The sequence below is a fragment of the Hemibagrus wyckioides genome, linkage group LG17, assembly GCF_019097595.1.
Source record: "Hemibagrus wyckioides isolate EC202008001 linkage group LG17, SWU_Hwy_1.0, whole genome shotgun sequence".
NCBI lineage: Eukaryota > Metazoa > Chordata > Actinopteri > Siluriformes > Bagridae > Hemibagrus > Hemibagrus wyckioides.
In genome coordinates this window covers 11,786,734-11,810,832 of record NC_080726.1, presented here as the reverse complement: position 1 = coordinate 11,810,832, position 24,099 = coordinate 11,786,734, and the positions used below count along the sequence as shown (strand labels likewise).

At 38.5% G+C, this 24,099-nt stretch overlaps 3 protein-coding genes and 1 pseudogene across 3 annotated transcripts; all 4 read left to right on the top strand.

Annotated features, from left to right (window-relative positions):
• The first annotated feature begins 491 nt into the window (after nt 1-491).
• LOC131367694 (P2Y purinoceptor 14-like) lies at nt 492-5,080 on the top strand. The gene is made up of 3 exons (XM_058413140.1): nt 492-1,395; nt 2,257-2,652; nt 2,847-5,080. Exons 2-3 carry the CDS (start codon nt 2,264-2,266, stop codon nt 3,598-3,600), a joined length of 1,143 nt encoding a protein of 380 aa, XP_058269123.1. The 5' UTR covers nt 492-1,395; nt 2,257-2,263; the 3' UTR covers nt 3,601-5,080.
• A 6,699-nt stretch (nt 5,081-11,779) lies between these two features.
• Nucleotides 11,780-13,799, top strand: LOC131368306 (P2Y purinoceptor 14-like; annotated as a pseudogene).
• A 2,701-nt stretch (nt 13,800-16,500) lies between these two features.
• Nucleotides 16,501-18,200, top strand: LOC131367520 (lysophosphatidic acid receptor 5-like). Its single transcript, XM_058412850.1, has 2 exons — nt 16,501-16,615; nt 17,634-18,200. Exons 1-2 carry the CDS (start codon nt 16,602-16,604, stop codon nt 18,085-18,087), a joined length of 468 nt encoding a protein of 155 aa, XP_058268833.1. The 5' UTR covers nt 16,501-16,601; the 3' UTR covers nt 18,088-18,200.
• An 866-nt stretch (nt 18,201-19,066) lies between these two features.
• gpr171 (G protein-coupled receptor 171) lies at nt 19,067-23,414 on the top strand. Its single transcript, XM_058412848.1, has 2 exons — nt 19,067-20,685; nt 21,915-23,414. Exon 2 carries the CDS (start codon nt 22,167-22,169, stop codon nt 23,193-23,195), a length of 1,029 nt encoding a protein of 342 aa, XP_058268831.1. The 5' UTR covers nt 19,067-20,685; nt 21,915-22,166; the 3' UTR covers nt 23,196-23,414.
• Nucleotides 23,415-24,099: the final 685 nt, after the last annotated feature.

The following is a 24,099-nucleotide window of genomic DNA, read 5'->3' as shown; positions in this document are numbered from 1 at the left end:
CATATGATAGTCATAGGGCATATTTGTGAGACAGACCTCTCCAGAACAATTCTTTGTTACCTCAAAAACACCACATTTAAACAGTGGGCACAATTTACATTTGACCCTTTTTAAACTCAGTCATTTGTCTTTTCTACAAAGTAAACAAATAAAGACAAATAAATAAATATTTGAGAAATACATTACAACATGACAATACAATACGCTTTTCAATATTAAACTTTTTCAGTACTCCAGCTGTTTGGCTCATGGTTTGAGTTACTCAGTTTGCAGGAGTTCATACTTCAGCATAGCCCCTTTAAATAAATAAACAAATAAATAAAAAAAGACACTAGTGGGACATGTTAAAGTGCACACTCTGTATGTCTACAGATGGAGATCCTATGGTGGGAGAAAGGCAATTAATGTACACTTTGTGGTTTAAGTAGGCAAAGAAATATTTAGAGTAAATATCTTGTATACTTTGTATGCTGTATTAAGATTGCCCCTGCTCTTGTGGCTGAATGAACACATCTTCACAGCCATGCTCCAAATCTACTTAAAAGCCTGTAGAAGCCAATGTATTTGTGCCATCCTTGCATGCAGGTCTTGGTGGGGAAAATCTGGCTACCAAACAGAACTTCAGCTGTTTTTGAGCTTCAAAATTATATTGAGTGTAGTTGAATTTGGAAACAGATTCCAGAAGTGGGCAGCACATAGACACATAATATGCAAACCTCACACCTTATATATCTCTCTGGGGCTTCCAGTCATTACTGCTGATCTAACAAGCTCTTAATATTGCCTCGTTGTCATCTGACAGTGAGATTGATCAAAACACTTGACATTACAGCCTTCTGTATAAACCTACAAGCAGAAACAATGACCTACAGCACAAGTTCCCAACCTTAGAGTAGAATACACCCCATTGTGCATATCAGTGTTTACCTGCAAACAGTTCCTCTTAAACTCAAGATGGGCTGTTAATTAGCTGATTATTGTAGTTGGGTAATTAGGTCAGGCGGTATTCCATGATATGGTTCTGAAACCCGTGGATTTACAGGAAACACAAATAATTCTGCTTTGCCTTAAGGGTGATATACAATGTACTTTCTATCCTAGCATAAACATGTACATAAATGTCTCAGATTAAACCATCTGTCATTACAACAATGAAGAATAATGTTTTCAGGAAACCATGCAAAGCACTGGGGGTTGGGGGCAGGTCTACAACTTTATCTGTTATCTTCAGTTGAGATGGAAGATAACAGTGCATCAGTCAAAACTATTATCACAATCACTTCTGTCTCATAGACAAAGGCATTTTTTGCATAGAAACCAACCTACCTTGTTTAAGAAGGAAGCACAGAGATAGCAGCACTGCTGTGCTCTTCATGACTGGAGATGACTGCAAAGGTAAGTACATTATTAAAACCTTGTAAAACTTAATTAACCATAATTAACCACAGATGACAGACGAGATCTTAAATTTCAAACGTTTCAGTTTTGCAGTATGTATCAGGTCTCAGCATCAAATTTAACATACACACAAAATAGACGATATGAATGAATGGAATGACAATGACTTTAGTAAAAAGGTCTTTTTAAATGGTTACTTTTAAATTACATGATGCATGATTCATATATGGAACACATATCACACTGTAACTGATAATAAGTTTATATTTTTTTCATTAAATAATAAAAAGCTGTGCCCAAGCATTCTACTGTATATAATGGGAGGAAAATAAATGCAAATAACTATGCAAACATTGTTTTATATACATACAATACTTCAGTTTATCAAAAAATAAATGAGAGTACAAATACCAGCAAATCTGAAAAACAAATAGTATAATATTTTAATGCTTAAAATATTTATCTGCTTGTTTTAAATCTTCTAATCTGTCACATTTTACTTGTCTGATGGCCAAAGTTAACTGTTTTTAAAAAATTAGTTAAATGTTCAAGTTGGCACGGAGAATGTATAAGGTATGCATGAGACAGATCAATAAAAAGAGAAGATGCTGAAAGGAAACCATCAGTCCCTTGAAAGAAACATTTCAGTTCTGAAACTTTTAACATCCTTTTCAGTTCCCTAAATGTTTGTCTAGCCAACTTAAATTAACTGGTGTATCTGGCTTTCTCCCTCATCCACACATACATGCACACACATGCAAGTATAGCAGCAACGTCACCAAACTAGTCAGAAATCATGCAAGTGAGGTAATAGAGAGCAGTTTGTTCTAATATAATCTCTATATCTCCTTTATGCAGTTATAAAATGACACTGACAGTCACTGCTTTGAATGAGAGCACAGCATCAAACACAACAAATTCAATACTGGACTCCTGTGGCCTGTCAGAGGTGCCAGCCCATCCTTTTTTCATTTTTTCCTACTCAACAGTCTTCCTTGTATGTTTAGCATTGAACACCATCACCATGCGAGTGTATTACTGCACCAGTCTACGATTTCAGTCCAGTGTCACGGTATACCTAAAGAACCTGGCTGCAGCTGACTTCTTCCTCTGCCTTGTTTTGCCTTTGAGCATTGCCAATTATACTAACAAATCTACAACCATGCGACTTATTTACTGCAGTTTTGGTGCTTCAGGCTTCTATCTCAACATGTATGCCAGCATTCTCTTCATGGAATATATCGCTGTAAACAGGTACCTAAACATGAAGTCTTGTGCAAAAGACTATGTGTTTCAGAATGCATGTAGATAACAGGTCTTGGTAATTTAACCCCACATGTAGTGATAACACCATATTCACTGAAATTCTACTTTACTAGGAGAAATGCTTCTATTGTACAATAAAAAGAACAGAACAGTCAAAGTAATCACTGTTTTTATTTCTTTAGGTTTTTAAAGATTGCATATCCGTTAAAGACTCATATGCTGCAGACAGCCCATGCTGCATGCTGTATCTCCATTATAACATGGACTTCCTTATCTACAATGGCTTTAATTTACACTGTTGTGTTTCTGAGCACATCCTGGGGAGCTGCTCCAAATCCGCATGCCATCGGCTGTGAATCCTTGCATAGCCATCAGGTCAACATGGTTTACAAGATCATCCACTGCGTTTTTGCACTCATCTTCGCCTTTGTGCTGGTGTCCCTGATTCTGTTCTATTGGGGCACAGTGCGAAGGCTTCGACATGCCCACACCCCCATGCAGAGCCAAAGGAGCCAGGGTAAACTGGGCAGGTCTAAGCGCAACATGCTAGTGCTTGTGGTGGTGTTCTGTGTGTGCTTTGTGCCCTACCACCTAGTGAGGCTCCCATATGCCTTCCTAAACCCGCTGTTACAAAGATGTGGTATTTCAGCCAAGTTGTTTTACATTATAAAGGAGGTCACAGTTCTGCTTTCAGTGCTCAATGCATGCATGGATCCCCTGATATATTTTGTCTTTTGCAAGGGATTCCGTGAACAAATTGGCATCAGAAAATTCAAAGCGTCCAGCAGTCAAACAGTGAGCAAAGTCCAAAGAGATAAAAAGAAACAAAGCAACACAGAGACAGGGGAATCACATGTCACAGTGAGACGTGAAAGTATCAATCCCCTGGAGAATATCCACCTGTGTCAGCTAGAACTGCAAACTACGACATCATAAATTAAAAATAACAATGGTATTCAGCAGTGAATACAGAGACAGTTCACCAAAAATACAATAAATATTTACTGCCTGTGAATGATAAATATTTTAAATAATTATTTTTTATGTAACAGACTGATAAATCTTAGACAGTGTATTACAGCCAGGTCCATGAGTAATTTTGACCATGTACACCACCACAGTGGATCTGAAATGAAGTAATCAAGATGTGATTGAAGTGTAGGTAAGCAGCTTCTTGAGCAGTAGTGAACAGACCGATCAGAAAGATTTTGTACATTTTTAAAAAGAAAGAATGTACTGGTGAACTCAGAAACATCAAAAGGCTTTAAAGACCTCAGAAAACAACTAAAAATTTATGATTGTAAATAATTATTTCTTTGGTGAAGAAAATCAACTTCACAATATGTTGCTCTCTTAGAGTTAAGTAGAAAACATAAAAAAACTGCCTAGTTCTGAAACAACATTCTTTGGTCAGATGAAACCAAGATTAACATGTACCAGTAAGATGTACAGAAAAGCATATAGAGAAGGAAATGTAGGGCTGTAGTGTAGCACATCATCTGTTAAACATGGTGGAGGCAGTGTTATGGTATGAGAATGTATAGATGTCGGTGGAATTGGGTCATTGGTGTTTACAAATGATGTGACTGCTGTCAGATTCACTCAAATCCTGCAAAACTGATATGCTGGTGCTGAAAGGTAGAGATGAATAATAACCTAAATCACACAGCAAAAGCAACCCAAGAGCTTCTTAAGGCAAAAAATTTAATGTTCTTAAATGGTAGAGTCACTTACCTGACTTCAACACAACTGAGCATTCTTTTCACTTACTGAAGACAAACCTGAAGGCAGAAAAACCCACAAACAAGCAGCAACTAAAGGAGGCTGCAGTACATACCCAGCAAAGCATCTCAAGGGAGAAAACAGCGTTTGGTGATGTTCATGGGTTCTAGACTTCAAATGGTCATTAACTGAAAAATAATCCTTATATTTATGTTAGTTTGTCCATATAGATGAGAGACTATGTAAATATGGCTGTATTTGTGAATTAAAGCTAAAACTTAACACTTCAGTCACATATTGATTGCTGTATTTTAAATATATTGCGGTGGTGTACAGATTACAAATATTGTGTCACTAAACCATGATTGTGATGTTTATGTAGTGTCACAGTTGTCTAATTGTACAATATTCTGTATATACCCAATTAACACTGCTTCCTTTCCTGTTAAGAACCTTTAGAAAATTCATTCATGAATTTGTAATTTGTAATGTAAAAAAATAACTGCTTACTGAGTCTGAGTCACTGAGTCACTTTACTGCAAAGGAAATGAATGATTATATTAATGGAACATTTAGAGTAATCGAGGAAACAAACCAATAAATGCAACTTCCTCAATGGTGATAAGGAGGCAAGTATTGATTGATGTGAAGATACAAAATAACACCTTGCTAGATTCAGCAAAGCACAGACTAACTTTTGTTATCAAACCATTCAACTTAAATAAATAAGTATATAGTATAGTATAATAAGAATATAGTATTTATAAATACTAATTAAAATGAAGAATATTAAGGTGTTTAGAGTATATTTGTATATTATAGTTATGTTCTTTTGGCTTCATATTAGTTTACACACACAGCTACAGAGAATACAATGGTCAACTCTGTTTGTTAATTTGTTTATATTTATGCACTGCATATCTCCATTTGAATTTTTCCTGAGCTGACACTGATAACATTCAGAGCATTTAATGCTTGAAGCCATACTAATTATACCTAGAAGCCATATCTATGATAATAAAATTTCCAAAATTCCAAAAGACTTTACAACAGTGTTCTTCTAACAACATAACCATTGACTAAAACTTGTCTAAATGACGTCAGTAGCTTCCTTCCTGGGGGAGCTTAGTGACAAAATTCCACATTAAATGGATTAACTATGTAAACAAAAGCTCTTGCCCAAAATCCATCAACACATCAAATGTGCAACAAGGGGAAAAATAACTTGGATAAGTCCTACTCAAACATCAAGAAAGGCTACAGATCAACCCCACTGCCCCACATAGTTACAACCCGTGTTTTTTTGTGGGTCTGTTTTCTATGTGCTTTTTGTGCAATCTTTGTGTGCAGGTCCGATTCCTAGCCAGAATTTCAGGCCTGCCCTTGCCTGCCATGATTCTGCCTCCACATCAATGACATTCACCACTGGCACTTATTTAAGGAAGAAGAAGGCAAGCAAGGAGGAGAGTGATTGAAGTGGTGTGGTTGGAGTACTATAGTAGATTGGTTATTAGAGTGATTATTGTGTTGAGTTCTGTTCTGGTTTTGACTTGTGTCTGTTTTCCTCTGACTCTGAGCTTGGTTTTGCCCTTTGCACTTGTTTGCTGTATGTTCACTTTCTGTATATATATTGTTCAATTGTTCATGTGGTGAAACTAGGCTCTGATACATAATAGTGCATGAAGTAAAAAACTTGTAAGTTAACAATAAGGCAGAGCTTGAACAAATGTGATAAACAGCACTGGGTCTAACTTGAAGGTGAATGTTTGGTATCCACAGGGTGTGAGAAACGTTTCCTAACGAGTCAAAACAATTATGAGACAAATAGGAGGGGTAAGAATGTCAGTATAAATACAGTGGATTTTGTATGGGGGGTGCACTTGACCACGTTGGGCCTGACGTTGTGTATTTGAGTGCCATTTTGGTGTTATTTTTGTTAAAGCTCGTCTTGATAAAAAATAAAGCCGGGTGCTTCTTCTCATCCAATTTATCTTTATTTTATTTTTATGGATTACTGAAAATTTTGTAAGTATTTGGAAATAATAGGTAATTGGAGAAGACTTAAAAACCCACCCTTTATGTCCACTCAGAGGGGGACTCTGAGTTCTGACATTAGCTAGCAAAAATTGGCATTATATGCCAATACTATACTATTACTAGTGATACTATTAATACTATTATACTAGTGGCTCAGCAGGTCTTACCTGAACGGGAAGCACTTCTGGGAGGCACCGCACAGCCTACTCAACCTCTCCACTTTCCCGGCACAGCTTAGGCCATGATGGAGAAGAAGGAGGCTGAGGTAAGTCTTGCGCAACCTCAAGCCAGTGCAGTAGATCCGGGTTGCGCTAAAAGAGCTTGACATGGAGATTAAGCAGCAAGAGTTCCAAACACAGCTCTTGAGAGTTCAAGAACGGGAGTTGGATACTGAAGGGATCAGGCCCAATCTGGCATTTCAGTGGTGGAACATTAGTTTCTCGACAGTAATCTTCCCATTTCCCATTGCCACTGAGCGCTCCAGGCCACCGCCTGCTCCGGCCGAGTCCTCTTCGGTAAGTCCACTTGCCTTTAATGTTATGTTAAGTATTTTGCAGTATTCAAGAAAATAGCAACCACATTAAACTGGCCAAAAAGTTTATGGACATTGTTACTACAATGTAAACTGTCTGGTAAGGCACAGGGAGCATTTTCCGGCCTAACTCTAGAACAGAGCTTGAATTACAAAACTGTGAAAGCTATGGTGCTCCGTGCATATGACCAAGTGCCGGATGCATATCGGCAAAACTTTAGGAACACTGCTAAGTCTGCTCATCAGGCTTATGTTGAATTTGAGCATGAAAAAGCCATACTTTTTGATAAATGGTGTTCAGCTAGTGACATGAGAGATTTTGACCTGCTTAAAAAACAAAAATTTACAAATAATTTGCTCACCCCCTTGTCATCCAAGATGTTCATGTCTTTCTTTTTTCAGTCGTAAAGAAATTGTTTTTTGAGGATTTTTCTCCATATAGTGGACTTCTGTGGTCTGTAGTTCCGCCTACGTTACACGTGACCTTTCGATGTGATTAGTACATAGCCTCGTAGACGCGCATAGACAAGTTTTTGTAGTTAAAAAGTAGTTTTCATTTTTCTAAGAAAATGACCGATTGTTTCACTAAATAAGACCCTTCTTCCTTGGCTGGGATCATTTAGAGCCATTTGAAGCTGCATTTAAACTGCATTTTGGAAGTTCAAACTCACAGGCACCATTACAAGTCCACTACATGGAGAAAAATCCTGAAAAGTTTTCCTCAAATAATTTTTTACAACTGAAGGAAGAAAGACATGAACATCTTGGATGACAAGGGGGTGAGTAAATTTTTATTCTGGAAGTGAATTGCTAAATATTGTTGATATTGCTAAAGAAATTTCATGTCATGTCTGCCTGAACAGTTGGTAGTGCATTTAAATGAACAGAAAATTAAAACCCTGTCTAAAGATACTATATTTTCAGACAAGTTTGTATTGACCCATAAGGTTGTGTTTAGTCCTCCTTCATCTCAAAAATATGTGTCTGCACATTCATCTAAGCCTGCAAATAAATGTGGTGTGATTGCTAATCCTTCAGCTGGGTCTCGCAACCTTTTGCTATTGTCATGAGCTGGTTCATGCCATTGCAAACTGTCTAGTGTTAAAGTGGAAGCAAACAGAGCAGCAGATGGAGATTAAAAAGGTTAAAGCAGCAGTTGTTTCACAGATTGCCTCCAAGAGTCACTGCCTAATTGAGCCAGTGTTTAAATCTTTTGTGTCCTCAGGTTATGTGTCCTTAGGTGCTGATCAAGTAAAACAGCCTGTAAGTGTACTGAGAGATACTGGTTTGGCACAGACATTTGTGTTTAAAGTATGCTACCATTTTTTGAAGCCTTCTATGCAGGTAGCAATGTATTAATTCAGTTCAATAGTATTTGGAAATGGAGAATTTCTTAGGGCTGGTTGGTAGCTGTGCCAGTTGTGGGAGTTTCAGTCATTCTAGGAAACGACATAGCTAGAAATACTGAATAACTCTGAATAACTACCTCCTTACCTGAGGTAGTTTTAAAACCTGTAACTTTTATTTCTCAATCTGCTTACCAGCACTCTTCTGTGTTCCCTGTTTGTGTAGATGCACGCCTAACAAAAGAAACTGGGTGATGTAGTTGATCTGTCAGCATCCTTTCTTTCTCAGGAGAAACCTTGTAAAGAGGATAGTAATAACACTGAGGAGTCACAGGAAATAGATGTCCATCCTGGCCCAGAGGTAGATTTGCTGATGTCTCAAGACCAGTTAGTGATAGCTCAGCAATCTAACCCTTCATTAACACAGTGTTTCGAGTCTGTCAATAGTCAATTTGATTTCAAGCAGTGTCAGTTGAAATATTTTGTTAAAGATGGAGTGCTGATGAGGAAATGGTCCCCTCCCAGTACTGATGATCGCTGGTTGGAAACATTGGTGGAGGTTCCTAGTTCACTGAGGAGCCATGTTCTCAACTTGGCTCATGATCAGCCTTTTTCTGGTCATGCAGGGATGTGTAAGACTTATCTTGCATTATTTTTATTGGCCTGGTATTAAGAATGATGTTGTAAGATACTGCAGGACATACATGCCAGTTAGTGGGTGAACCGAATGAGGCTGTTCCACCTGCTCCTCTGAAACCCACTGTAGTCAGCACAGACCCATTTTAATGCATCATAGTGGATTGTGTTGGTCCATTGCTTAAAACCTGTTCTGGTAATTGCTATCTTTTGACTATAATATTTTCTGCCACATAAGCTCTCAGGGCCCTTACCAGGCAAAGCAAGTGTGGACTTCCTGTTCCGCCAACTCATCGGGTGGAGGACCGAAGGCCTGCAAGATGACTGGACAACCGGCCATCCTAGGCACCTTGGGGACATATGCCGCCCTGGGGTGCAGGATAATCTTGGACATGCCAGGGGCAAATTCTAAGCAGGTGGGGGTGACGAATAAAGCCTGCAAATCTCCTACCCTAGCCCGTCTAGGACTACAGAGAGGTCCCAGGAGGGGAGGCGTGATCTGCAGGAAGGCCTCACCCACCTGGCATTGCACAGAAAATGAGAGATCAGAGGGTGCCTATCCAAGGAGGCCCCGAGGACAAGTTCGTGGTTCGCAGCAATGGCGGCCACATACACTTTTAAAGTAGAGTAGGACAGGCCCTGAAAAAGGTGAGACTGCAAGAACCCCAGCACTGTACCAACCAGGTAGTGAACTGGGTCCTGACCATGCTGACCATGCCAGAGGCATACAGGTGTATCCTTGGTCACTCCTCTACCAGAGCATCCAGGCCCAGAAGGGCTGGGTGAGAAAGGGAATGCCACAGCGGTCAGTAGGTTGATTCCTTGGAGGCAAACAGATCCACTTCCACACAGCCGAAAGTCTGCCAGATGCTCTCCACCACCTGTGGATGGAAACACCATTCCCCAGGCCTCAGAACCTGCCTCAACAGGAAGTCTGCAATTTATGTGCCCTGGGATGAAAATCGCTCTCAGCGAAAGAAACCTGGTCTCTGCCCAGAGCAGAATTCAAGACTGCTCCCTAGCCCGAAAACGAGGAGTCCATAGAAAGAGTTTTGCAATGATGACGCATGCTCTCTCTCTCTCTCTGCCTCTTTTCTGTCTTTGTTTATCTGCCGCCGGTTCTACTTCTTTTCCGGTTCCTCTGAGCGCCGCAACACACTGACACTCATCCAAAATGCTCTCATTGCTTATATATATATATATATATATATATATATATATATATATATATATATATATATATATATATACATACACACACAAACATAAAAAAAAAAAAAAAAACTATGCCACAGACTATGGATTTCTGTATTTGCAAATTGTACATTATCGACATATGTTGTAATATTGACTTAGGTGAAAGCCAATAGTACAGTAATGTGCAAATTGAATGCAACTGTAGATAATAATAGCAGCAGCAGTAACATTAGCAAAATGAGAAGGAGCAATTTAGTCCACTAATCTATGAAATAGATGAGACTAGTCTATGTCGTCTGGCTACCTGTTTAAAAGTCTAATGGCTGAAGGAAAGAAGGAGTTCCTTAATCTGGAACCCCTGTACCTCCATCCTGAGGGTAGGAGTGAGAAAGGTCCATGTTGGGGGTGGGTGCAGTATTTAAGGATGGAGACAGCTCTCCTGTAGTCTCTGCAGTGGTATATGGTCTGCAGAGATGACAGTGGAGTCCTGATGATCTTCTCAGCAGTCTTCACCACTATCTGCAAATGTTTGTGGCCCCTCACAGTAGTGCTGCCATAACACAAGATGCAATTGGTCAAGATGCTCTTAACAACATAGCTGTAGAAATTGTTGAGTATCATAGGTGACATGCCAAACTTCCTTAGCCTCCTCAGGAAGTACAGCCACTGTTGTGCTTTCTTAACCAGCTGAGTGGTGTTGAGTGTCCAGGTGAGGTCATTGCTGCTGTGGACTCCCAGGTACAAACTGCTCTCCATCATGGACAATCCATCTCAACCACTCTACAATACATTAGAGTCAGCAAAGCTCATTCTCCAAAAGACGCATTCAGATTCGTTGTCACAGAGAACGTTACAGGAGGTCATTCATACCATTAGCAATAACATTATACCTGTGCATTACCATTATACACTGCACTACTACAACCATTGACACTATTTTCTAGACTCACAAGGTACTTCATATTTATTATCTACTGACAGTTTGCACGTGTGTACAATTGTATACTGCTAAAAAAAAATAAAGGAACACTTTGAAAACACATCAGATCTCAATGGGGAAAATATCATGCTGGATATCTATACTGATATGGGCTGGATAATGTGTTAGGAATGAAAGGACACATCGTTTGAATTCAAAGACACCCCGGCAGGCTAGTCCATTTTGCTGAAATTTCATTGCAGCAACTCAAAATGGTACTCAGTACTATGTATGGCCCCCGCGTGCTTGTATACATGCCTGACAAAGTTTGGGCATGCTCCTCATGAGACAGTGGATGGTGTCCTGGGGTATTTCCTCCCAGATCTGAACCAGGGCAACACTGAGCTCCTGGTCAGTCTGAGGTGTAACCTGGATGGGCCGAAACATAAAGTCTCAGAGGTGTTCTATTGGATTTAGGTCAGGTGAGCATGGGGGCCATTCATGAGGCTGGGCATTGTGGTGGACCAGGAGGAACCCAGGACCCACTGGTGTAGAGTCTGACAATGAGTCCAAGGATTTCATCCCAATACCTAATGGCAGTCAGGGTGCCATTGTCTGGCCTGTAGAGGTCTGTGCGTCCCCCCATGGATATGCCTTCCCAGATCATCAATGACCAACCACCAAACCGGTCACGCTGAATGATGTTACAGGTATCATAACGTTTCCATGGCTTCTCCAGACCCTTTCACACCTGTCACATGTGCTCAGGGTAAACCTGAGCCAGTGGAGGACATGCCAATTCTGCTATTAAATGGCAAATGCCAATCAAGCTCCCAGTGCCAGACAGTTAGCACAGGGCCCACTAGAGGATGTTGGGCCCTCAGGCCACCCTCATGGAGTCTGTTTCTGATTGTTTGGTCAGAGACATTCACACCAGTGGCCTGCTCAAGGTCATTTTGTAGGGCTCTGGCAGTGCTCATCCTGTTCCTCCTTGCACAAAGGAGCAGATACCGGTCCTGCTGATGGGTTAAGGACCTTCTACGGCCCTGTCCAGCTCTTCTACACTAACTGCCTCTCTCCTGGAATCTTCTTAATGCTCTGAGACTGTGCTGGGAGACACAACAAACCTTCTGGCAATGGCACGTATTGATGTGCCATCCTGGGGGAGTTGGACTGTCTGTGCAACCTCTGTAGGGTCCAGGTATTGCCTCATGCTACCAGTAGGGATACTGACCATAGCCAAATGCAAAACTAGTGGAAAACAGTCAGAAAAGATGAGTAGGGAAAAACATGTCAATGGCCTCCACCTGTAAAACCATTCCTGTTTTGGGGGTCATCTCATTGTTGCCCATCTAGTGCATCTGTTGTTAATTTTATTAACACCAAAGCAGCTGAAACTGAATAACAACCACCTCTGCTACTTAACTGACCAGATCAATATCCCAGGATTTTAATTGACTTGATGCTATACTCTAATTAAAAAGTATTCATTTAATTTTTTTGAGCAGTATATTTCAATCCATATAAAATATTTACATACTTATACATCGCTTACAATAACTGATGTATTTATTACTATTGCTGTGACTGTAGTTGTTTTTTTTTGTTTGTTTTTTACACTTATTTCATTTGTTAAAATGGATATACAGTTTGCCCCACATTATATGTGAATTGCACTGTAAGGAAAGCTCTAATTTCACTGTTCTCAGGATAGTGACAATAAAAGAAACTTGAATCTTGAAAAGTTCAACGACCATGCTGTGACTGCAAACATAATCCTTTCTATCACAAACAAAGCTTTTAAAACTGTGTCCATAAAGATTTTGTTCACAGCATAGTGTTTCTCTATTACAGAAAGTGTTTCTCTATTACTGAATAATTTCTCTTGGCAATGTAGAATTAACAAGACTAGCTTAAAAAGATATGGAGAAACATGAAGCAAATTTCTCAATTCCATGATTGTACAGTGCAACAGTGCTTACAGGAAAAGCTTCAATGACACATTTTTTCTGAAATGATAAAAAAGGAAATATGTCATATGTGGTTGCTATTGCGGAAACCTCTAAAAATGTCCAAAGAAGGTGGTTTGCCGCTACACAGCTGTGCTCTTCTACTATGTATACAGGCATCATCTTCATGGTCCTCATCTGCCTTTAGCGTTATGTCAAAATTGTGCATGCAACCTTGTGCTCAGCTTGGCCTTGCCTTGCCAGATGTCTGGTGTTTCTGTCCTGGGCACTGATGCTACTCTGCATGCTCCTTAACACACTGCTGACCAACAAGCCTGCTGCAGAGGGAAGCTCCTGCATGCATTTGAAGATGCACCTGACATGAAGTCTCTGTCCATTGCTTTCAATTTCAATTTCTGCTACTGTTCCACAGCCTGCCAGGTGACCACTCTTACCAAAAGCGAGACAGAAGCCGAGCAAAGTGTAAGTCTAACCAAGATATTTTCAGCTTGCTGGCTGTGTTTTTTCTCTGCTTTGTGTCATATCATGTTTGCAGAGTGCCTTACACTCTGAACCAGAGGTTTAACATCAGTCTTAGCACTCAAACCCAATTCCAGCTCTTCCAGGCCAAAGAGGCCGCATTGTTCATGGCTTCATTGAATGTGTGTCTAGACCTTCTGGTATATTTTCTTATGTGTAGAGCATTTCAAGAGTTGTTTCTGCAAAAGCTGTCTACTGCAGAGGCTACTAATGGGATACCACCTGTTACCCTCAGACTAAGCACCAGAAATTTGTAGAGAAGAAATACTGTAGAAGCAGAAAGAGGAATTGATGGTTGCTGAGACACCAAGGTGGTTAGTGGGTCAGTCACATAGAGCTAGACCAAAAACAAAACGAGCACATGAGCAGTGTTGTGTTCCAGTTTCTGTCTCATTTTGCAAAGGCATGGTGTCCGAAAGGAGAAGGCAAAACCAAATAATTTCATCAAGAAGAAGTCACAACAGTCAATAAAAAATCTCAAATACCTTTTAAAAAAAAATCTGATTGGTATTATCAGACTCAATACTGAAGAACTCATAAAAGCTGGGAAATCTGTAAAACTTTGTAACCCAACATTTGGGTTTACATGATTAATATAGTTATCCTAAAAACTCTAAAGAAATGTTTAATGAATTAAACTTATTTTTGTCATTTTACATTTAAATTTGTAAAAACAATATTTATATATCAAACAATTCTTTAAATACATAATTTACATAATTTGGGTAAGTTTGCATTCTTCATAAGTCCAACCGCCCATTTAATCTTTCAGGGTAATGTAGAGTATTTCTGGGCAGAGTGCTGTTGAATGGGAAGGTGGTGGGGCGAGTAGCGTTGATGCCTTAAAGCAAGGTTTGATCCTGAGCTCAAGTTGCTGTTTGTGTAGACTGTCCTCTGTGTTCTCTAGTTTAGGTGGACTGGCTAAGGTAAACTGCCCCTAGGTATGATTGAGTGTGTGAATAAGTGTGAATTATAATTTCCTCAAGGAGACCAAGTACTGTAGGTGGAGATCCTAGGGTGGGAGGAAGGCAGTTAATGTACACCCTGTGGTTTATGCAAGCAAAATTTAAAATAGACAGATTTGAACACATGAGACTTGTAGACCATTGTGGCAATTTAATATGAAAGTAGTGAGATTATCCCTAATGGTCCTCACAGAGCACACTGAGTGGTTATGGCCACTGAGTGGTTATGGTTAGTGGTTATGGCTCTGGGTTGTTTATTGGAAAATCAGGGTTTAAGCCCCAGCCCTTGAGGCAAGCCCCCTAACCCCCCTCGCTCCAGGGGTGCTGCATCATGGCTAACCCTGTTCTCAGCATCCCTTTCCGAGCTGTTTTTTTAAACCCGACATTACAGATATTACACAAATTTTTTCTGTGCAGTCATGTATATGTGACAAATAAAGGCTACTTAACTTAAGGTCTTGGCCCCACTATCATGGAGAATCTGTATTTTATACAAAATTGGCTACAATCGATGGATTGAATACACTGGACTCACATGGGCCAGGACTCAATAGTCACCTCATGTATAGTGCTGTAAGGCCTTATTCATGCTGAACAATGAGGTAAAACAAATTATTAAATTTTTAAATTCTGCTTGTTCTCAACTTCTCCTTGGTCAGAAGATATACACTATATGGCCAAAGTTTGTTGTCACCTGACCATCACATCCATATGTTGTTTTTATGCCAAACTGTTGTATTAAGTTGGAAATACACTTTATTAAAGTGCCTTTGTATGCTGTAGTATTAGGATTGCCCCTTCTTTTGTGGATGAATGGACACATCTTCACTGTCATGCTCCAAATCTAATGGAAAGCCTGTAGAAGAGGAGGTTATAACAGTGAAAGTGTGGAATAAATCTGGAATGGTATGTTCATATGGTATGTTCATCACATAATACTGTGATGGTCAGGTGTCCACAAGCATTTTAGTGGTCTGGCCCTCCAATACAGGGCTACTTCTTCGGCCAGTACAATTCAGGGGTTCAAGGACTACTACCAGACCCGTATTCCTATTGTATGTAAAAAAATATCACAAGAGCACATTTTTTTTAAAGGTTAAGCAATCAAATAATTATTGTAATATTTTCTTTAGCCTGATCCATCCTCCAGCTTTTCCAGCAAACATTTGAGCCAATGTATTTGTGCCATCCTTGCATGCAGGTCTTTGTGAGGAAAATCTGACTCACCTTAACATTGTGTAAGGCTTGTTGTGATACTGCAGTTAACACAGACTGTGAATATTGTGGATCCTTGGTGAAGTGAAGCTGGCTACCAAACAGGACTTCAGCTGTTTTTGATCTTGCTTCAAGATTAAATGGAGTGTAGTTTAATTTGGAAACAGATTCCACAAGGGGGCAGCACATAGACACATAATACGCAATCCTCACACCTCATATATCTCTCTGGGGCTCCCTGCCTTCATTGCTGATCTGATAAGCTCTTAATATTGCCTCGTTGAGATTGAACGAGGTGAGATTGAACAAAACACTTGTCTTTACAACCTTCTGTATAGAATTACAAAGGATACACTGACAGGTAGAAACAATGACCTACAGCACAAGTTCCCAACCTTAGTGTAGAATACACCCCATTGTGCATATTAGTGTTTACCTTCAAACAGTTCCTCTTCAACTCAAGATGGGCTGTTAATTAGCTGATTATTGTAGTTGGATAATTAGGTCAGGGGATATTACAGGATTAGGTTCTGAAACCTGTGGATTTACAGGAAACACAAATAATTATGCTTTGCATTAAGGGTGTTATACAATGTACTTTCTACACAGCATAAACATAAATGTCTCCTAACCATCTGTCATTACAACTAAGAAGAATAATGTTTTTAGGAAACCATGGAAGGCGCTGGGGATTGGGGGCAGGTCTTTATCAATAGCTGTGACGGAAGATAACAGTGAGTCAGTCAAACCTATTATCACAACCACTTCTGTCTCATAGACAAAGACACTTTTTGCACTGAAACCAATTTTTCTTCCTTGTTTGAGTTTATAGAGGGAAGCATAGAGATAGCATCTCTGCTGTGCTCTTCCTGACTGGAGATGACTGTGCATGGGTGAGTACATTATTAAAACCTCGTAAAACTTCACAAAGGACAGAGGTCTTAAATTTAACATACACACAAAAAATAGACAATATGAATAAATGGAATGACAATGACTTTAGTCATAAATTTGAAAATAATTAATTAATGCATTTAATGAAAAAAAACATTTAATGAAAAATTTTTTAAATGCTTAGTTTTAAATGACATGATGTATGATTCATACATTAAACACATATCACACAGTAACTGTGATAATAAGCTAAGCCCAAGCATTTTAAATAAAGGGAAATGAAATGCAAATAACTATGCAAATATTGTTTTATTTACATATAATACTTACGTTTCAGAATGTATTCTTTGAAATAAATGGGAATACAAATATCAGCAAATCTGCAAAACAAATAGTATAATTTTTTAATGCTCAAAATATTTATCAGCTTGTTTTAAATCTTCCAACCCATCACATTTTACTTGTCTGTTGGCCAAATCGACCTGTTGCTGAAAAAATGCCAATACATGAGAAATACATGGTAAAGTTGGCACTGAGAATTTATAATGTGTGCATGAGAAAGACAGATCAATAAAAAGAGACTGAAAGTAACATTTCAGTTCTGAAACATTTAACATCCTTTTCACTTCCCTAACAGCGATAAATTTTTGTCTAGCCAATTTGAATTAACTGGAGTCTCTGACTTTCTCCCTCATTTACACATACATGCACACACATGCAAGTATAGCCACAAAGTCACTAAAATAGTAACATTATTGATTATTGTAACCACTGTATACATTATGCAGCAGGCTATGCTTCTGGGAAAGTTGCACATTTAAGCTGAAAGTATTTTTAAAATCCACTCAGAACAAAATCATCTTCATTTTGTATTTGTTATTTGTTAGCCTATTTCCTAATTGATTTTTACTAGCCCAATCAGTCTGTTACTTGTTTAATGTTTTGTATAATGTTCATGCAGGTGTGGTGATAGAGAGCAGTTTGTTGTAATATAATCTCTACAACTCCTTTATGCAGTTATAAAATGACAACGACAGCCAGTGCTTTGAATGAGAGCACAGCATCAAACACAACAAATTCAACACTGGACTCCTGTGGCCTGTCAGAGGTGCCAGCCCATCCTTTTTTCATTTTTTCCTACTCAACAGTCTTCCTTGTATGTTTAGCATTGAACACCATCACCATGCGAGTGTATTACTGCACCAGTCTACGATTTCAGTCCAGTGTCACGGTCTACCTAAAGAACCTGGCTGCAGCTGACTTCTTCCTCTGCCTTGTTTTGCCTTTGCGCATTGCCAACTATGCTAACAAATCTACAACCATGCGACTTATTTACTGCAGTTTTGGTGCTTCAGGCTTCTATCTCAACATGTATGCCAGCATTCTCTTCATGGAATATATCGCTGCAAACAGGTACCTAAACATGAAGTCTTGTGCAAAAGACTATGTGTTTCAGAATGCATGTAGATAACAGGTCTTGGTAATTTAACCCACATGTAGTGATAACACCACATTCACTGAAATGTTACTTTACTAGGAGAAATGCTTCTATTGTACAATTAAACAGAACAGAACAGTCAAAGTAATCATTGTTTTTATTTCTTTAGATTTTTAAAGATTGCCTATCCATTAAAGACTCATGTACTGCAGACAGCCCATGCTGCACGCTGTATCTCCATTATAACATGGACTTCCTTATCTACAATGGCTTTAATTTACACTGTTGTGTTTCTGAGCACATCCTGGGGAGCTGCTCCAAATCCGCATGCCATCGGCTGTGAATCCTTGCATAGCCATCAGGTCAGCACGGTCTACAAGATCATCCACTGTGTTTCTGCACTCATCTTCGCCTTTGTGCTGGTGTCCCTGAATATGTTCTATTGGGGCACAGTGAGAAGGCTTCGACATGCCCACACCCCCATGCAGAGCCAAAGGAGCCAGGGTAAACTGGGCAGGTCTAAGCGCAACATGCTAGTGCTTGTGGTGGTGTTCTGTGTGTGCTTTGTTCCCTACCACCTAGTGAGGCTCCCATATGCCTTCCTAAAGCCACTGTTACAGGGATGTGGTATTTCTGCCAAGTCGTTTTACATTATAAAGGAGGTCACAGTTCTGCTTTCAGTACTCAATGCATGCATGGATCCCCTGATATATTTTGTCTTTTGCAAGGGATTTCGTGAACAAATTGGCATCAGAAAATTCAAAGTGTCCAGTAGTCAAACAGTGAGCAAAGTCCAAAGAGATAGCAGGAAACAAAGCAACACAGAGACAGGGGAATCACATGTCACAGTGAGACGTGAAAGTGCCAGTCCACTGGAGAATATCCACCTGTGCCAGCTAGAACTGCAAACTACGACGTCATAAATTAAAACTAACAATGGTATTCAGCAGTGAATACAGAGAAAATTCACCAAAAAAAAAAAAAAAAAAATTTACTGCTTGTGAATGATAAATATTTTGAATAATTATTTTTTATGTAACAGTTCGATGTACCATAGACAGCGTATTACAGTCAGGTCCATAAGTAATTTTGACCATGTACACCACCACAGTGGATCTGAACTGAAGCAATCAAGATGTGATCAAAGTGTAGGTAAGCAGCTTAATGGTCAGTTGTGAACAGATCGGTCAGAGAGATAGCAGAAATCAGCAAAATTTTGTACATTCTTAAAAAGAAAGAATGTACTGGTGAGCTCAGCAACACCAAAACACCTTTGAAGACCACAGAAAAGCGGATGATTGTAAAGATTGTTTCCTTGGTGAAGAAAATCTTCACAATATTTTGGCTCACTTAGAGTTAAGAAGAAAGCATGTAAAAAAAACCCTGCCTAGTTCTGAAATAACATTCTTTGGTCAGATGAAACCAAGATTAACATGTACTAGTAAGATATGCATATAGAGAAGGAACTGTAGGGCTTATGATCTAAATGCAAACCACACCATCTGTCAAACATTGTGAAGGCAGTGCTATGGTATGAGAATAGATGTACAGATGCCAGTGGAATTGGGTAGTATAGTAGTATAGTACTATAGTAGCAGAATCAATTTTAAATTGTACACAGCTATACTTCCTTTTCAGGTTCACTCAAAACTGATATGATGGTGCTTATTAAAGTTGAACCTAAAGGCAGAAAGACCCACAAACAAGCAGGGTTCATGGGTTCTAGACTTCAGAAGGTCATTAATTGCAATGGATTTGCATTTTGCAAAAATAATCCTTATATTTATGTTAGTCTGTCTATATAAATTAGAAAATGGAGGGACTATGTAAATATGGCTGCAGTTAAACAGTTGATATTTGTGTTAAACCACTTGAAGTAAGCTAAAACATAACACTCCAGTCACATACTGATTGCTTTATTTCAAATATATTATGGCGGTGTACAGATACAAAATTACAAATATTGTGTCACTGTCCATAAATACTTATGAACTCTATATATAAACCATGACTGTGATGTTTATATAGTGCCACATTAAAAATGTTATTTTACAATATATATACACAATTAACACTGATTCCTTTACTGTTTAGAACTTTTTAGAAAATTCATTCATGACATGTAATGCAATTTAAAGCTCACTGAGTCACTTTACTGCAAAGGAAATGAATAATTAGATTAATGTAACATTTAGAGTAATAGAGGAACAAGACAATAATTGTGGTGATTTCCCCAGGCAGCTCTGACACAACTTCCTCAATTTCAGTTTAATCACAGCTTCATCTCCTAAGCAGTGTGGGTTTTTTCCAAACAGACTAAGCTTTCAACCTTACTTACATCAAGCACAGAGTGATAAAATGATTTGCTTTTTGTCAGGATGCCTTTTGACATGAGGACTACATGCTGATTTGGTGCACCGAAGCTTTAAGTGACAGATACTTTGTGGTTTTTGTTACCGAGAATTGGAAAGTTCCTGAGACGTCACTGCACCACACAGTTTAGCTGACGCCCCCTTTTGCGTTGTAGAATGTTATTGGTGTTAGGCAGAAGAAACACTAGAGAAAATATACAGGAAGTGGTGTTTAGTAGAGACAACATGCTGCCGGAGGCGAAGAGCGAGTGAACATGAGGTGAGTCTCTTTTTACACAATGTCTTTGTATGTCTGTGTTTTCCTGCTTGAAGTCTTTCAATTATGATGCATGTAATGCTTAAACTTTTTTTTTTTTTTACAAACAAAACATCTCAAGTGTTTATTACCACATGTGGGTTGTGATAAAGTGAGATTTGAAAATAAAAGCGTCTCAAATGAACAGAATCCTACTTGGACTTTTTATCAAGTATGAGCATCTATATTCTATAAGTATTTTTAACTGTGTCTTGTCTTAACAAACTGCTCTTTTGTAATATCTTTATATATATACATATATATATATATATATATATATATATATATATATATATATATATATATATATATATATATATATATATATATATATATATATGTGTGTGTGTGTGTGTGTGTGTGTGTGTGTGTGTGTGTGTGTGTGTGTATATATGTATATATATATATGAGACAGAGAGAGAGAGAGAGAGCGAGAGCGAGAGAGAGAGAGACCTATATATCTGTGAAACAGTCATCAAATGTAACTGTAGATGTAAAGTGATTAAGTGAACTATAAAATTTCCACATCAATACAGAGGTAAAAGTGAAACTGGGGATAACACATGGCACTGTAAAGGAGAATTGTACAGTTTTGTACAGTATTTTTGTCACAGATGACGTTTCTTCATGGTTGCTTTTGTCTATGTGTCTGATTACTCTGGTTGGCTAAATGTTTTTTGTGTCTATTACATATTAACATGTTTGTGAGTAGATACATTACACAATACACTGTACCTTGCTGTTCATAATACTGTTGCTTCTTGTTAACTACATTGACTTAAAACAAAAAACATATATAAGAAGTCTTTGTAAACTTTGTTTACGTCCTACTTCTCCTTTTTTGCATTTACATAATCTTCCTGAGGTTAATAACAATAAATGGCTGCAGGATAAATTTAAATTCTATAAGATTTGACTAGGTATTGTAGCAGACTGTTTCTGAAATAAAACAATGAATTTATGGGGCTAAAAATAAATAAAAATTGTTGTTAAACATTTACTTCTTCTAAATAAAAGAATCTGACAAAAGCCATAAAGATAAATGTTAAAAAGGAAGTTAAACAGGCTAGAAACATTTAGGCTAAAAATCAAGTAACCCCAAACCATATCAGCCAAATGCCTCATACAGCTTAATAACATTTGCCTGTAACATTTGCAAAAATGTTAAATATATGAAATCTTTGTCTCTGCAGCTTCCGTCCTGATTTATCAACAGACAGGATAACATGTTTTCTCTGCAAGACAGTTTTGCACCACTTCCTTCCATTAGTCTGGATCACCTTTGCACAGATTTAGTCGTCTGAGTACTGTCAGGATCCAGCAAGCTTACAACAAAGAAAGACTACAGTCAACACCTTATCAAGGTCTCTTGTAATGACATCAACCCATCCAACACACTGGATAAATTGTGACACACTCTAATTCAACTACACGTCTTTCCAAAAATGGAGCCTACAAAAATGGAGCCTACAACAGATTCCAGTATGAAGGATGAGAGCTGTGTGGTAAATGACAAGATGGTGCCATTTGCCACATTCTACATCATTATCTTCCTGATAGGCATGGCTGGCAGCCTAGTGGCACTCTGGGCATTTATACACAGTAGAAGCGTCAAGAAGTGCATGAATGTCTACCTGATCAACCTTCTGACATCTGACTTCTTGCTGACATTGGCACTGCCAGTGAAGATCGCTGTAGACTTTGGTGTGGAATCCCAGAGACTAACAATTTTCCACTGTCAAGTCAGTTCACCACTCATCTACATCAGCATGTATGCCTCCATCATATTTCTGGCTTTTGTCAGTGTACAACGTTATGTCCAGATTACCCAGAGCTCCAAGCTGTTCCGCCTACAAGAGGTGGGCTTTGCCTTGGTGATGTCAGCTGTAGTCTGGCTTCTGGTGCTCTTCATAAATGTCCCCAACATGGCCATCCCAATCAAGGACAAGATTTCTAACAGCACTTTAATAACATGTAAAGACATTAAGCAGGATGTTGGCAAGCACTGGCATACACTCTCTGTTTTTCTGGGCATGGCAATTTTCATGAATGCCTCTGTGGCTGTGCTTATGTCCAACGGCCTGGTACTTAAACAGTTTTGGGGCAAACGTGGAGGAGACCCTCAGGAGCAGGCCACTGCTCACCATGCCACTGTCAATATCGCCATGGTGACAGTGGCTTATGTTGTCTGCTTTGTGCCATATCATGCAGTTCGAATGCCTTATACATTTACACAAAACGAGATAATTACTGACTGTGGTGTTAAGAAGCACCTATTCTTAGCCAAAGAGTCTACTTTGCTTCTGGCCATCCTAAACCTGTGCTTTGACCCAGTGCTCTACTTTTTTTTCTGCCCCTCATTTAGACACCAGATCACACAGGTTTTTACTAAAAGGAGAAATGTAGACAGAAACCCAGAATGTTTCCCAGATCAAAAGCTACAACTGCAGCCAGTTCATAAACAAGAAGAATAGATGTCAGACAAAATAACAATAATTATTTTTTAAAAAGTGAAACCGGATCCCAAACAGGATGTCAGGGTCTACAAATACTCTTTCAATACACAGATGCCAGATATATACTCAACAAGGGAAATAGTGTATTCTCTCACATAAATTACAAATCTCTACAAAAATTTTTTTTAAAAAGTAAATTAAGTATTTTTTGTCATTTATTTACTTAATTTTAAAACTATAAAAGTTACAATCTAAAGCTTTCTAGAAAGTATTTAAGACTATAAAAAATGAGACAATCTTGTTTTTAGATCGCTTTTAGCTTGTTTATAGCTTTGCACTATAAACACATTTTGTTCAACAAGTCTACATATTAATATTTCTTTTAATATATTACAAAATATAGAGGATTTGCATTTTAATTTGCACAAAAGGAATTAGTTGCTCACATTATGTACAATTAAATAATCCTGAGATTTCATAATATTAAAAGAAACATTATGTAATTCCAGCTTTGCTGATTATTTGTTTTTGGAATAGGTTTGTCAAACACTGCATGCTTTTACCCAGCTATTACCATAACTGTTGGTGAGGTTTAGTCAGTATTCAATATTAAACAGCTCCTCATGAGATCATGTGATAGTGAGTACATATTGACTGTTTTTAAACTGACATTTATTTTTAACAATTACCAAGAAAGTCAGCAGTTTCATTAAAATATGAGCATTGAATAGCACACAGAGGGAAAGCCCTGAAATTACTCAGGGTTCTTCAGACTGGTGTCAGGGACACATATAAATGTTTTCACTTTTACTTTTAAAAACTGCACCTGATTTATAAATCTTGTATATTTATCTTATTGGGATCATTTCTTCTCTTTATTTTGGTATTCAATCATCTAATATTTTCCAGGAAAGTGTTTCAC